We start from the raw sequence: 15,414 nt of genomic DNA, 5'->3' as shown, positions 1-15,414 counted from the left end.
CAGAAAACTGCTACATACATTATTTATCCATCAGTTAAACCCCTTGTTTTAAGGTCAGAAGAGCTAAGAAGTAAATCAGCATTCTTTTGCTTGAAAAAGGAGTTTTTCTTCTCAGTAAAATACTACAATGCTTTTTATGTTATCTTGCTATTCTTTACAGCAATTCCTAGTATTTTTAGGGGAAAATACTGTTTTCAATGGTACAGTAAGGTTAAGATTTCTAATAATAATTTCCACTGCAAAATACCGAAATTGCCGCTAAGTACGATTGTAGTAGTGTGTTTATTTTTTGTCCCCAGTAATGACATACAAAATCAGCTGGTACATTTCTTTCAGAATTCATGTTATTGCTTTTTCTTAAAATTCCCATTGCCTGTTTCTCTAATTATGAAACTCTCTTCTTCTGTCTTAAGTCTGTCCTTTCTGTGGAAGAAATGGTAAGTATGCTGATTGCCTTTATTTATGTTTAAAACAGTGCTTTGTTTTGTGCAGCAACTTATATATGTTGGCCTTAGAAACTGGCAAAACAGATCTGTCTTGTTCAATCTTCTTGTAAGTTGATAAGATACTGTGTGAAGAATTTTTTTGTTTGTTTGTTGTTCTGTTTTACTAGTTTTAGTGGTCTCTTTCGTAAGTCTGTATTTGTTTATTACTGGCAACTTGACATTCTGAAAGATTGTTCTTGCTACATCTCAACAAAATTTTAAGCCGTTTTACAGTTTATAAAACATAAATAGTGTACACATCTAGCAGTGCAATATGAAATATTTTATATATCATACTTTATCTCCTTTTTTGTCAACTCTTCCTTGTGTATAGTGTGCTCTATGAGATTTGGTTGCCTAAGCAAATATCCTAGATCACTTCAGCAAATCAGTTTTCTGGGGGAGGTTGTAATTCTTCTCTCAAGTCATATTTCAGATATATCAAGGAACTCATGCATCTCTGAAGCTTGGTTTTTGAGTAGAAAACAACTGGTAACTCCTAATAATTTATGTGCAAAGACATTATAAAGTTTTACTTTATGAATTTGTATTCAGTAACTAAAGCACAAAAATATCCAGTGAGAAAGAAAATGGAGTGTTGAGTCTGAATAGTGTACCTTTATATATCTGCCTAAATTCTGCTCTTTTTGTATTTGTCAAATAAAAGATGCTCTAAAAGAGAATACTTAAACAGTCAGTGAGCCTATAATATTTACAGTTACTTGATGCAGTCTTTGCAGTATGTATGTAACAAATGCAAGTGTTACAGGAACACCACACCTGTATATGGACTCCCCAGCTGCTGTAAAACTAATTTTATGTCTGAACTATGACCCTTCTAATAGCGCAAGCATTTGGCACAGGTAATCCAGTGTTTAGGCACTCTTGAATTTTTGTAATTGCCCTCTGGCTGCTGGCAGATTTGAATTAAAACAGCCCCAAACCATCATTACGGTAGTGAGACTTAGATTTTAAAATGCAGGTTAATTCTTGGTTTATGAGTGTGTCCTGCAGTTAGAAAGGGGATTTGTTGAAAAATTTGTCTTGCTCTCAGGACAAGCCCCACTTTATATACACTCTGTTTGTCTAACCTGATAAAAATATTCAAGAGATGAAGGAGATACTAAAGTCCATGAATTTCAGAGTTGTTTTGCTGGCAAATATCTACGAATACCTACCTATATATTGTGAAAATACCTCTCCTGGGAAGGTAGGACCAACCTTGCTTAATTTCTCAAATATAGTAATACCAGCCATATTCATGGTTTTATGTCCAGGTTTGGAAAAGTGAATAAGTATGTTTACAACTTGATAGCAGATTTGTCTTGCCAGTTCTACAGAATTTCGTTTCTGTCCTGTTGCTTCTTAAGTAGCACCTCATGGTTTTATTTGTCTAATAGTATAATTGGTATCAGTACTCTTTAGGTACTTTAAATGTCTTCAAAAGCACATTATGGTTAGCTTATTTTTTTATTGCTATTTCAGTTGAAAACCATTATTCAAAGGGAACAGCAATAAATCCTATGCCTTTACTGTTTTCCTGTTTTGCTGTGTTTCCCCCCCACACTCTGTAAAAGTGATATTAAACAATATAGAAAAGATATCAAAGATATCAAAAGTAATCAAACATGCTCTTCTCAAAAGTAGATTTTGCAGAATAGTGTGCATATTAGTTCCATTAACTCTAGTGCTTTGGGTATTAGAAAAGATGATGATTTGCTCTACATCTGGGTTTGATCACTATGGGAGTAATTTTATTTCTGTAATTCCTTTTTCATGAGAAAAGCAATGGAGGAGGATAGCTTTCTTAGTGTTTGTGGTTGGGTGGTTGTGTGTGTGTGTGTTCTTTGTTATGAAGCTGTTCTGCATTAATTTCTTTCTAGTTTGTCAGGGTAGGTATCCTTGTGTGTAGAATCTCTGCCTTTATCTTTGTGGTCTTCAGAGTCTAATTTGAAAATGTTCCTGGCTAGACCACAGACTAGAGACCCTTTGCTTCCTTGTTTTTTTTGCAGGAAAGTAATTGTCATTTTAAAGACATAGGACTTGCTGAACGTTTCTTCAACATGTGATTGTATTAAAAATCATTTAAAAATAATTTAAAAAGAATATTGATCACCTCAAAGAATTTTATAGTTTTATAGTTACTTTCCTATCTTTAAAATAATCTTTGCTCTGTTGTATGAATCTGTCCCATCTGAACACAGGAAAAAGTAAGGATGATATTTGGACTACTTAAATGTTGCCTCTTACATGTGACAGGAAGAAGCACTGCCATTAGTGTCTGTCCATGGGTTTGGAACCAATATATGCATTTTGTGCCAAGGAGTCATAAGTAGGGTAAAAATAGTGTTGGGAGCACAGTGTTGAATGCAAGGCCTCCTCTCCCCAGACGGGAGTGTAAACCTCTGGCTGCAGTACCAGACTTCTTTCCCCCTCACTAGTACCAAATAATTCCTCTTCTTTTTCGCAGTGATACCATTTCAGCAAGTTAGGGAGTTTGTCCCCAGTCAAAGTTAGGCTAGTCTGAAGTCTGGTATTTTCAGGACTGAATCCTTTAGGAATGAAACAAGCCTAGAACCCGTCTCCCACTTCCCTGGATGAGTGCTCTAAACACTAGACTCTTTTGGCAGTGGAGGATCATAGCATCTTTTCTTCCTGTGAGTGTCTGTTCAAAAGGAGTAAGCTCTGCTCTATTAAGAATACATCTACTGAGATGTACTTTGGCTGCTGTTTAGTGCAAGGCTTGAGCATTAAGTAAGATGGTTGTCTAGGAGGGATTTTTGTCAACTAGGAAACATACTTGGCTTGGTTTTTGAACTTACTTGGTTTTTGAATGTTTTAGATATTTTCCCTCTCCCCCCTCCGTCCCCAGCTCCAAAACTCAGAATCTGTGAGTGATGATATCATTTCATAAGGATGGATGTATTTGCTTTTTTGGTTTATGAAGGTTGCATTTCTTTTCCTTAATGTCATTAAACTTTTATGTGCTATTAATTCAATTTTCAGTGACAGGTGTCTAGTTCTATTTGGGCAACTTCTCATGAACTGTAAATTTCTCCAAAGTGTATTTGTTGACATACCTTAGTTTAACGCAAGGGAGGAATAATGGAGGAGCAAGCAGCTGATTTTTCATTGAGCCAGTCTAAGTGCACTGGTACAGGCAGATAACAGTATATTGCGTGTGGAAGCAGTTGCTTTTGACACCTTTCTGAAAGGGCATGTCTTGAGCCTGATGCTTGTGTGTCAGTCTAGATATGTACATGTGGAAGAATATGCCCCATATTACTACTATTGAAAATCAAACTCCAATACTCTTCAAAACTAAAAGATGTGGCCACCAGTTTCTTTCAAATAATTAGTTGCCTTTGTCTGTCTGTCTCATATTCTTGAAGACCGTGTCTTTTTGTGTTTTGAAAAAACAAGCTGTACCTTTGCTCTCATACAAAGTATTTGAACAGCAAAGCATTTCTTAGTATGTGGTAATACATTTTGGTTTTAGTTGTTTTAATTTTAAAACATAATCAGATATTATAAGATCTTTGCTCTAGAAGACTTTGGATTTTGTTTTGTTTATAGGTAAGACTTTCAAAAGAAAATTTATGGAATTAAATGCCTAGCTCCCATTGACTTTTAGTGAGATTGGGCACTTAACAGTCTTCTAGAAAATCTCCTTCCAAATTAATTTTTGGGGGAGGGGGAGAGGAAGAAAAGAATTTTTAATATAATTATTTTAGAGGAAGTATGTAATTTGAATTTTGAGAGTCCTGTGGCTCATTATAAGATGCCTGTATCATAAAGGAACTATAATTTTTGCATCGTGATACCGCATCTCCTATAGTCAGGAGAGTTATTTCATGCTGGTGTGCAGAAACAGTAAGTGCTCTTCCATTAGTAATGCCAGTGCAAACTTTTCAACATTTTTTTTCTTTTTTTCTTTCGTAAAGGAGAGAGAGCTTGAAGCTAACAAGAAAGAGAAAGTGAAAGAAGCTCAACTGGAAGCTGAGGTGAAGTTGCTGAGGAAGGAAAATGAAGCACTTCGTCGACACATAGCTGTGCTTCAGGCAGAGGTTTATGGAGCAAGATTAGCAGCCAAGTACTTGGATAAGGAACTAGCTGGAAGGTGTGTAGAGTCAATTTGTGTACCTGACATGGGTTCTTTCTCTTTTTTGTTGATACCGGGGGTTCTTTTGTACTGCATAGTGTATAGCACAAGAAGTCCTGATCTATACCAAATATTTCTTGACACCATGGAAATATCAACAATGTATATACAAATCATGCCTTGGAAGAGTTAGATATAGATATCTGTAGAATTTTTTTGTCCTATTATTGAAACTGCAATCAGCATCTCCTAGTAGCATCTGTTACCTTTTCTTTTTCCTAGGCTTTGGACTGACCGTATTGATAGTGTTGCACTGTTGTCGTCTTAGGGATTAATATAAGAGAGTGACCAGAATGAAGCCAGTTGCACATTCTGTTAGTTATCTTTAGAAATTTTAAGACTTAGGTTCTCCCTAAATAATTCTGTTACACAATCTTCATAACTACATTTTTAAGAAAGAGTTATTCGTGATTTGTTTTCTAATCCTCTGTGTCCTTAGCCTTTAACATCGTTAGCAGGGAGGAAAAGTGTGCAGAGGTATGATCTGGTAAGAAAGTCTGACTATCTGCAGTGTATATGTCATTATCATTAATAACTTTTATAGACTATAACGTGTAACTGGTAACTCAGGCATGACAGTAGCAGAAGCAGGGATGTCAGGTATGCTTATTTAAATTTGGCAGCGTGTGTGACTACAGTATAACTATGACATGATTAACTGTAATAATTGGGAGTGGATAACTAAAATAAACTTAGCAACATACAATCATGGTCAGTGTTAGCAGCACAGTGACAAAGTTATGATAAGCACTCTGATTCCTGAGCTCACCCAACCCGCTAAAGTCTGCAAGGCATGATATGATGCCTTTGGTCATGGGGAGAGCCCAGCCACTTACTTCTCCTCGTTCTTGCAAGTTCACATGTATTTTGTCTGACATGTATTCTGTCAATCGTAAAATGGCCATTTTTTCAGCCCCATGTGTTTTCTTCCTCTGGAGCTCCTGAGGCACATCTAAAGAGTAAGTAGGAAGGCATGTGGATAAATAAAAATCTCATATTTGCTGTTAATACAGCAAAAGGAGGAAACCCCAAATTCCTCACTTTACAAAGTACAGTCATATGCTTTAAGTTTTTCTGGATATTGTGAGTTAGATGAATCTACAAGTCCTTAGGCTTTTAGGAAGAGTCTATATATGCACATACATGTTTGTTTAACGTGCTCAGCACTGTTACAATGCTGTGCATAGTTATTGCACTTGCACTAGTTGATGTGTGACTATGTGCTGTAGCCAGATGTAGTTATGAGTAATACAGTGCCTTTACTTTCAGTTGTGATATAGCATATTACTTATTTACCCTCTTCATCATTGTGTAGGGTCCAGCAGATTCAGTTACTGGGTCGTGATATGAAGGGACCTGCTCATGACAAGCTCTGGAATCAACTTGAGGCAGAAATACACCTTCACCGTCACAAAACTGTTATTAGAGCCTGTCGGGGTCGGAATGATCTAAAACGACCAATGCAAGCACCGCCAGGACATGTAAGCTGAAATGGTGAACCATTCCACAGTAATTTCCAGGATTTATGGGAAATAGCTATGAGTTAGTTCTTCATTTTCCTGTATGCTCTCACTTCAATATTGTGTTCTTTTATATGTCATTTTTATATAAATCATTCTTCTATATGTTAAAGGACAGTTTCATCCTGAGCAGCATGTCTCCATAAATGGCCATGAGAGATGTTACAATTCCATTGACTTACCTAGGAACACTCAGTTCTTTTGAAAATTGAGTCTTGAATATGCATGTGTATACATATGGATTTAGCAGCATATTTTTTGTTACCTATGTTTCAAAATGTGGGGAAAACTATTTAGAAGAAAGCCATGAAGAATAACATTGTAGGATTGGGTCGAGCTGAAAAACACTGTTGAATTAAAAAACAAACAAACAAACAAACAAAAAAACGACCACCACAAGCCAAGTGCTTCACTTGACACTCTGTAAAGTACTTGAAGTTTTTTCGCCTGGAAGGTGCTTTTTAAATAAAACCTTCAAAAGGCATTTCGCTGTGGTGATCCTGGTGGAACTCACCTCACCTGCCTTGGCATGTGAACTGTTTATCAGCCCAGGGCACAGTGCCTAGAGACAGACTTTCTGGAAAGGGGGTTACTTTGACCTGTTCTGAATACTATAGTTGGTCAGATGAATCCTACTGCTCATGTTGCTAGTTACATATAAAGTATTGGTGAGTATGTGTAGTTGTAAGGTTATGTATAATGGCAACAGCAGCTTAACAAAAGCAAAATAAATACCATTATTTACTTGGTCTTTTTGTTAGCTTTGATTTGAATGGCTTCTGGAGTGTTTTGGGTTTTAGCATAATAAAAACAAAGTCAAACAAGCAACCCCTTCCTTGTGACTGTATTGCATCTTCTTTCATCTTTTGATTAGTTTTAAATTATAATATGTCATATAATTTTCAGCAGAGATCATCATTCCTTCTTGTAGTCCCTTTATATTTTTAATATGTGACTGATTTCCTTTTTTTGAAGTTCTGTGTTGTGCATCAGTTGATGTTGGAATAATTGAAATAATTATACTGGTCATGAACACAGTGGGTTTTTTTTGTTTTTTTGTTTTTTTTTTTTTTTTAATTTCACAGCCTGTCTGTGAAGGGAAACTAAGTTTGTCCTGCTTGGAGCTGCTCTAAAACTCTGTTGCTGATAGACTGCCTTTCTACAATTAAAAAAAGAAAACACAGAAATGCAGCACTTTTAGGTTTACTCACTTATATTTATGCTATGTTTGTGTTCATCAAACTAGGATCCAGATGCTTTAAAGAAGAGTCAAGGTGTTGGTCCAATCAGAAAAGTTCTGCTCGTTAAAGAAGACCATGAAGGACTAGGAATTTCAATCACAGTAAATACTTGCAGTTATTTTCCATGATACAGAGGAAACAATCATAAAATTTGTTTGTACTTTTGTAAAATATGAGGAACAGTGAATCTGTTGGTAGTATTTATGAAAAAGCATAGGACTGCATTATACAAATCAATAACTATGCTCAAGTCAGTTGAAGAATACAACTCATGTTGATAGAATATGAAATAGTTAACTGCTGATTTATGTAAAACTGATGATTTCAGAAAGACTAAATAAGTATTAAGAAATAGATTTAAGCTTCAGACCCTGTAGCAGATTAGCCAGTGATGAATTTTAGCTGTATTAAATCTTTAGAAGAGTAGAAACAGACTGAGAACAAACTTTCAAAGCTTAGCTCTTGTGGTTGTAGAATACCTTTTTTAAATATTGTTATCTCACACCTTTATATATGTATATAAAAGGCTGTTTTAAGTTTTTACACCAAAATTTGAAAATTCTGACTGTTACACTTTTATTCTAAATATGAATTTTTCTTCTTGCGAATTAATACTGTATCTGATATGCTTTTTATTATTTTTATTATATGAGGTTTTGATGCTTTCTCATCAGCTTATGTATGATTTTGATACTTATTATAATCAGAATCGTCTCCTTCCACTCTTTGAGTATATATTTGAAATATGTCCATTCTTTTTTTTGGGGGGGGAGAAGAATTAAGGGAAGCGTCTCATGCATTCTTCTTATCCAGCGTAGACTTTCTAATTTTCTGTAATAAAAGCTGAAATAAGGACTTTAAAGAGGAAGTACCAAAATGTTGATTTTTATGCTAATGGACAGCTCAGTTAATTTAAAAATACTTATTTTTTTAGGGTGGGAAGGAGCATGGTGTTCCAATACTTATTTCTGAAATCCATCCTGGACAACCTGCTGATCGATGTGGAGGACTGCATGTTGGTGATGCTATTTTGGCAGTAAATGGAGTTAATCTACGGGATGCTAAACATAAAGAAGCTGTAACTATTCTTTCCCAACAAGTGAGTGACACTTCTATCCGTAGTCACGTTTAGGTGCTTCCTTTATTCTACCTATTGAATTACCTAGGATATTGATGTTTTGTCAAGCACAGTAATTGTGCTAAGCTAAGATACAATGATTCCTAAAGCTATGTCACATTATGCTTAATCTTGTTATGTCTTGAAGTCTAAGGAGAAATGGCTGGGTCAGTACTGGTTCAGTTAAATCCACATATTGGCTAATGATCCTTCAGTAAGGCTAATGGAAATCTTGTTGTTATGTTGTCCCTACAGAGATAATTATTTAGTGCTGTCTGTTTTATTTTTTTTATGAGGATCATCTCCAGCTGAACAGTGTTGCTCTGTGGTCTAGAATTTTCTTGCTGCATTGCTTCTTGTTTTCAGACAATTAATAGATGCACTTAATTTATCAGAAAACTTACTTATTAGAAGTTACTGTTTTAAACTTACTAGCACACAACTAAGAAATTCAGGTAACTTACTTTGGCAAATCATAGCTATAGAGCTGCACTTCTTTAATCAGTAAAAACTTAATTCAGGTGCATACTTAAAATATTCAACTTGACGGTTGAGTAAAATGTTTTAGTAGGCTAGCTCAACATAGTAATCCTATTACATAGTTGTCTAGTAGGTAAATTTGTAATTTTGATTGCATTTTAGAGAGGCGAAATTGAGTTTGAAGTAGTATATGTTGCTCCAGAAGTAGATTCAGATGATGAAAATGTAGAATATGAGGATGAGAGTGGACACCGTTATCGTTTGTATCTCGATGAATTGGAAGAAGGTGCAAATTCAAGTTCTAATAGGAAAGAAGAAAATGTGGATGTCAAAGCATCACAAGGTAAACTTTCTAAAGTGTTACATGCACTTTAATTCTGAATTCTCAATATGCAAACCAATTTCTAGAATACACTGTTTTTATATTAGCTGTAAATTAATCTTCTGTTAATTCAATTAACCTACTGCTAGGCTGTCAGCTCTTTTGGTCGGTCCCTCACTCATTGGCCTGGTTTACTTAGATACAACTGAATTAACTTTTGAGTTCTTTTTATTGAGCACTTTTTTCCAAGTTGAAAATCAAATTTAATCTCACCTTTTTCTGCTTCTGGTCTAGGATTGGTTGATTCCCATTAATCCATTATTTTGTTGACTTCTTCAAATATATACATATATTTAGATCAGGGAAGTGTGGAAACAGTTCCTGTTTTTCTGATGTATAATGTTCTACTAAAAGCCTTTTTAGATCCTATTTTAGTAATCTTTTCAGTAAGCTTTCCAGTTTCTGAAGTAAGGCTCACTGATCTGTGATTCCCAAGGTTGCTTCTCTTCCTTAAATAAAATTTATTTTTAACTTGCAGTGTTTGATAAGAAACCAAGTATTGATGGACATGAAAATGGAGACCTGGGGAATTCAGTTGGAGCTCCGTTAGAAGACACTGCACCCAAATTAGCCCGTTCTGCTGAATCTCTATCGTAAAAATAATAATAATAATAATCAGCTTGTACAGATCCCATTTTTGGGAACAACTGATAATCATTATTGACTGCTCCAAGTTGCATACACTAGTGTAGGTTGTAAAACGATGTTTAAAAGTCAAAGGGAACTGTATTATTGTTGCCTGGAAAAAAGGCGGTTACCTCAGGACTTCATTGTGAGCAATTCTAAATGTGGAAAACTCTCTCTTGCGTGACATGCAATAGTTACCTAGCACATGGCATGTGAAATGAATTTTCTTTTAATAATAAACACCAAAGCATGGGATTTCTAAAAAGGATAATCTTAATGTGTTCAACTTTGAATTTTACTAACATCCCAAGGGAAGTAATATTAAGTGCGGTGACCTTCATTTTGTCCCTTTGATGCTTTAAAGGGACAGCTGATGATCAGTTTGGTGTGGGGGGAAAAAAAGCTTTATTCTTGGGGTGGGAGTGGGGCTGGAGAATAAAATTGTACTATTATATCCCTGAGTTTTCTACTTGGTATTTTTTAACTGCAACTTTAAAAAATGACAACATTTTTCTCAGAATAGCAAAAACCAGAGCTTTTATTTGAGAAAAAGACCAACAAAACCCAAAGGGGGCAACTGACTACTTGTTAATCTTGATCTTTCAGCCCATGATCATTTTGTGATTGAGACTTTTGGCATTATTGTTTTAATCAATTCACTGGCAATTGCTGCTGCTTTTGAAACTTACTCCAAAAATATTTAAAGAGAATATTATGGGGTTTTAAAAGCAAAATTAGTTTTAAAAAATATTCACAATTATGTGTGCCCTTTGGTATTTTTTTTTTTTTCTGAGCATCATTAATTTAGCATCTATTCTTGCATGGATATGGTTACTACTAGTGTGGAATGGTTTTATACATTTTGAATTGGTCGTCATTGGCTTGACCTTATGAAATGCTGAGTGCTTTTGATGGGTACTGAACGAACTCATTTCACATTAAAATAATCTTTAAAGACATGAGTTGAGTGCACAGTACTTTACAGGAGGTACATACAGTGTCTGGCCTTATCTATGTTATGATATGACAGTCCTGTTAACCTATATTTGTCTTATTGTTGAAACAAAATGTCTTATTATTGAAAGAAAATGTTACTCCTTTTTTTTAAAAGCAGTGTATCTTAAAATAGCTTTTAATTGGTGTACATCTAAAGGCTCAAGGCATGGTTGCGAATGGAAAAGAATGTTTTTTTGGCCAGTTTCTCATATTGTATTTGTAGATCTTTTGGTGAAGTGCAGTACTCTCTGTATGCGAACTCCATATTGTAATAGTGTTTATTATTTCAGCATGCAATGCCTGCTTTTCTGTTCACTGTTCTGCAGGCTATTGAACCGTAGTGTGAAAAGATGAGATTTTGTACTTTGAGAGAGGAACTAATATGAAATGGCAGCTTTGCAAGTGTTGCTGTATAGGATGTACATACATAAGAAAAAACTCAAAGGCCTTTAGAGTAATATCAATTAATCTAATATTCAAAATTGTGATGTAGAACACAGTTACTTGTTTCTCCTAGGAGCACTATATATATATGTTTATAGAAAAATCCTAAAAATGTATATACTTTATTCAAAGATTTTACTATTTATAAATCCCTTAACTCTGCTATTTACATGATTATTTTTTGTGCGTGTGTGCATGAGTTCCATTCACTCAATGGAATTACATTATTTGTTTCACTTTTTGTAATAGTCCTTGTCATATGGCGTACTGTTGAAGATTTTTAAAATAGTCCAAGTTAAAACGTTATCACCAAACAGAAACTAGTATTTAAAAATAGAGCTGTGTGAAGAAGAAACAGGTCCCCAGGCACGTTTCTTTTTCTGAAGCTTCATGAATTTTAGAACACATTGGCTACATATTAGTAGATAAATCCGCTGCCGTAATTTTGCATCTAGATTTCCGTTTTTGTCACAGTTACTCAAGTAGGATGTGCTTTGAAGCTCTCTGTGGCCCGGGACACCCTATATTCTGTCTGTCAGAGAGGACAGTTCAGAGCCAAGTTGGGGATCTTGTCATCTTTGAAAATCATTGCTATATGAAACCCTGCTGCAGTTGTAAGAAATGAGGGCTTGTTCAACTAGTCTAGTAACCTTTAAAAATAATAAATTTGCCTGTACAGTTTCCCTGTATCTGAGAGAAGGATTGGATTTTAGATTTATTAGTTCTTCCTTACTTCTTGGCACACCTCATTGTCACTTTTGACCGGTTTCAACTGGAAGGGGGAGAGTGTTACTGGAGTTATTTTCCTGACATTCCTTGTCCACCAGTTTCTCATGATGCTGTGCTCTTTCTGCATACTCTGGAAGCTGCTAGACTCTCTCTGCTGTTAACTCATCTATTTTTAACCAATAAGTGAGATCAATAAAAGGAATATTTGCTGAGAAAAATGACTAGAAGAATAAAAAAATTAGGTGACAGTAAATTATCACCATATTCCTTCCCCACAGTTTTTATAATCTTTGTTTAGGAAGCTGTGAATGGGAGGATTTTGTTCAGGCACTACAGTATGGCTGTACTCCATACTTTTTACCAGCTGATTTAACATACTGATTTATTGCAGTCATATGGAGATGGTTGGAGATTAATATTTGAGCTGAGAAAAGTTTTGCAAGTTGAGATTTCCAGATTCAGTAGACCAATGTATATTTTCCTCTTTTGTCTGTAACTGGAAGACTCAGACCTGCTGATTCCCAAACGGTGACTGAATTTGACTTGGAAGAATTTCCAAGGCAAGTCAGTATTCAGACTTCATTTTTGTTTTTTGAAGTGTAAAATAGTTTACTTGTGTGTATATATATTTTTACTTCAAAAATAAAATTCTAAAGAGAGAACTGTGATTCTTTTGAGTAGGTAATTCCTTGCTTGTTGAAAGGAAATTTTCCGTGGACAATTGTATTTTAACATAAAGGTGGAGAGTATTTGTTGTTGTCTGGGCCCAATGTTTACTAAGAGCATGTAAGTTAAGAAAAGTGCTTAATGGCAATAAGTTTAACTCTGATCAAATACTATATGTAGTATTTCCTTGGTAGAAGTGTATTTATGGCAGTGGAGAGGGTTTGTATCTATCTCAATGTGTGTTAATCTGCAGTTATGTCAAACAACATTCAGATGTTATTTATTGTAGCTGTTCAAACATGCTTACATCCTTGATCACTCTCACACCTGCAGATGTAACATTTTGCAACAAATGTATTATACCTAGTTAAGCCGAATTTAATATTTTTATTAGCCTGTAAATAAAGATACTCTTCTGCATTGCAGTGATTTCTTTACCTAATTCAGCCTAATATTTCAGTTTCTTCTGTTTTATATAAAAAACAGACACCTAACTGTGTGTGTGATCTATTTCTGTTAAAGGTGTTGTCCACATTCAGGCTGTTGCACAGAGATACAGACTAAAAACTGACTAATATGAGGAAAACCAAACTGTACAACGTATAGGTTTACAGTAATCCAATCTTAACAGCAAATTATTATTTTAAAAGGAGACAATTATATGACATGAGTCAAATTTCATTATTTAAGATATTTTCTGTTGTTTTTTTTAATAAAAGAAAAAAAAAAGGAAAAATTCAGTGTTATTTTGACTCTATAGTAATAATATAAGTATTCTGTAGTCTTTGGCTGAGAAGAGCCATAAAGATCCAAACCTGCCAAAAAGATTATGTTGTTTGGGTACAATTGTGGAAATTGCCTTTTTTTTCCCCCTCTTTCTTTTTTAAATTTGCCATGCTGGAGTACAGGTATATTCTCTGTGTTAATGTTTTTTACACTGGGAAGATACAAAGCATTTATCTTAGTTATAATTTTTAGTCTATATCAAAGTATCTTATATTGAAGTCTCTGTTGAGATTGAGAGGCTATTATGTGTTAAAATTACTTTTTTTTTTTTAATTGCCTCTTACCTATACTTAAGTGGTCTTCCTGCCCTTAAGCAGCATGTTCAAGCAGAACTTGAGGCTGAACAGAGCACAGATGAATGGTAATGGTATGGTAATTGTGGTAGTAGCATAATGATGGTAGTACTTAAGGACTTACTGGGAATGTGTGACTCAACTATGTAAGCACAGAGAAGAAGACTGGATGAAAAGATGTATAATGTACAAATGGGGAGGACTACAACTGCAATTTTTTTTTTAGTTTATAATTTTCAAGAGTTTAATTATGAGCTTCTTAAGTACATGGAAAGAACAGTAAATAGGGAGAAAATGTTTATATTTGGGTGAGATGTAGTAAAGCAAGAAGATTAGAGGTAGCTATCGAGATGGAAACAGAGAGCAAGAGAAGGAAAAAAAAATCATTTTCTTTGTGCCAGCTGGGGTCAGGGGAGATCACTCAAGAGTTCCTGGTGTCCCTGTTCCCCTGTTGCTACTCTTAGTGACTGCAGTCACTGAGTAGTTCCTCTGCATTTTTTCCCAGAGATCCACGCATGACAGAAGAGGAGGAACATGTCCTGATTCAGGATGTGCCTGTGGAGTGAATTTTGCTCAGCAGAACCGCAGCCCAACAGCTTGAAAAGAGAATTACTTAAAATATTTCAAACTTAGCTTCTATCCAGAATGTGTCTTTTCCAATATGATGTGATTCCCAAATCTTCTGAAACTGTAGAAATTTCACAGTTTGAGTGGAATCCAAAAATTAAAAAATGGCACACTTTCTGCTGTCTTTAGAAGAAAAATACTCAACCTCTTTTTTTCTTTCCTCAACAGGACAGTTGTTGCTTCATACACTCAAATCTCTAAGAGTAGCTGTGCCATATCTGTGTTTGTTTGATTTTTTTTCCCCCTGCCACAGAAGTAAGCTTGTACCTGCTTGTGAGCGCTGGCCTCTGTACTGCACTTGAGATAAACAGCGTTTCTAGGCTGAATAATAAGGCCTAGTAATATCTTTTTAAAGGGGTGACTCCCTTTTTAAGGGATAAGTTAATTCATTTGGGTAAATCTCTCATGCACTTTTATGAGTGTTTGCTTCAATTAGTTGTCAGGATTAGCTGGTGGCTATTTGTCAGCCTTCAGTTTAGGATGCTGAGACCTGTTTTTCACAGCTGTGCTAGAGAAGCATCATAGATGCTAGTGTTTTGAAGGCTCTCTGTAGGAGGGTAGTCTTCCAGTTCCCACTGAGGTATGTTGGAAATGTACTGATCCCTGCAAGTAATCCAGTAAAACTGGTTAAAATTGTGGATTTTTTTAAAAACTTTCCACTGGAGATTATGGTCAGGTATCCCTCATTAACCGTTCTTGGAGCTCTGCATTTCTTCAAACTTTTCTGAAATCCAAAAACAGTACCCCTAATTTTTGCTGCTGATCCATCTCCCCAGCATTTCCCGTCATCAGTCACACAGCTGTCAGCTCTGTGCTGACTAGTTTTCAATGGCTGGGTCTCAAACAGGAGGTTAGAAAA

The 15,414-nt window shown here is 35.3% G+C and overlaps 1 protein-coding gene across 1 annotated transcript in view; it reads left to right on the top strand.

The window, feature by feature from the left end:
- Positions 1-13,269, top strand: part of GOPC (golgi associated PDZ and coiled-coil motif containing) — a 28,059-nt gene extending 14,790 nt beyond the window's left edge. The window contains exons 3-8 of the mRNA XM_026123553.2: positions 4,430-4,605; positions 5,963-6,128; positions 7,414-7,509; positions 8,343-8,507; positions 9,168-9,348; positions 9,866-13,269. Of these exons, the coding sequence (XP_025979338.1) occupies positions 4,430-4,605; positions 5,963-6,128; positions 7,414-7,509; positions 8,343-8,507; positions 9,168-9,348; positions 9,866-9,984 (903 nt within the window). The 3' untranslated portion in view covers positions 9,985-13,269. The remainder of the gene's footprint in view (positions 1-4,429; positions 4,606-5,962; positions 6,129-7,413; positions 7,510-8,342; positions 8,508-9,167; positions 9,349-9,865) is intronic.
- The last annotated feature ends 2,145 nt before the right edge of the window (positions 13,270-15,414 follow it).

The sequence above is a fragment of the Dromaius novaehollandiae genome, chromosome 3 (genome assembly GCF_036370855.1).
Source record: "Dromaius novaehollandiae isolate bDroNov1 chromosome 3, bDroNov1.hap1, whole genome shotgun sequence".
Lineage (NCBI taxonomy): Eukaryota > Metazoa > Chordata > Aves > Casuariiformes > Dromaiidae > Dromaius > Dromaius novaehollandiae.
This window is presented reverse-complemented; position numbering and strand designations above follow the sequence as displayed.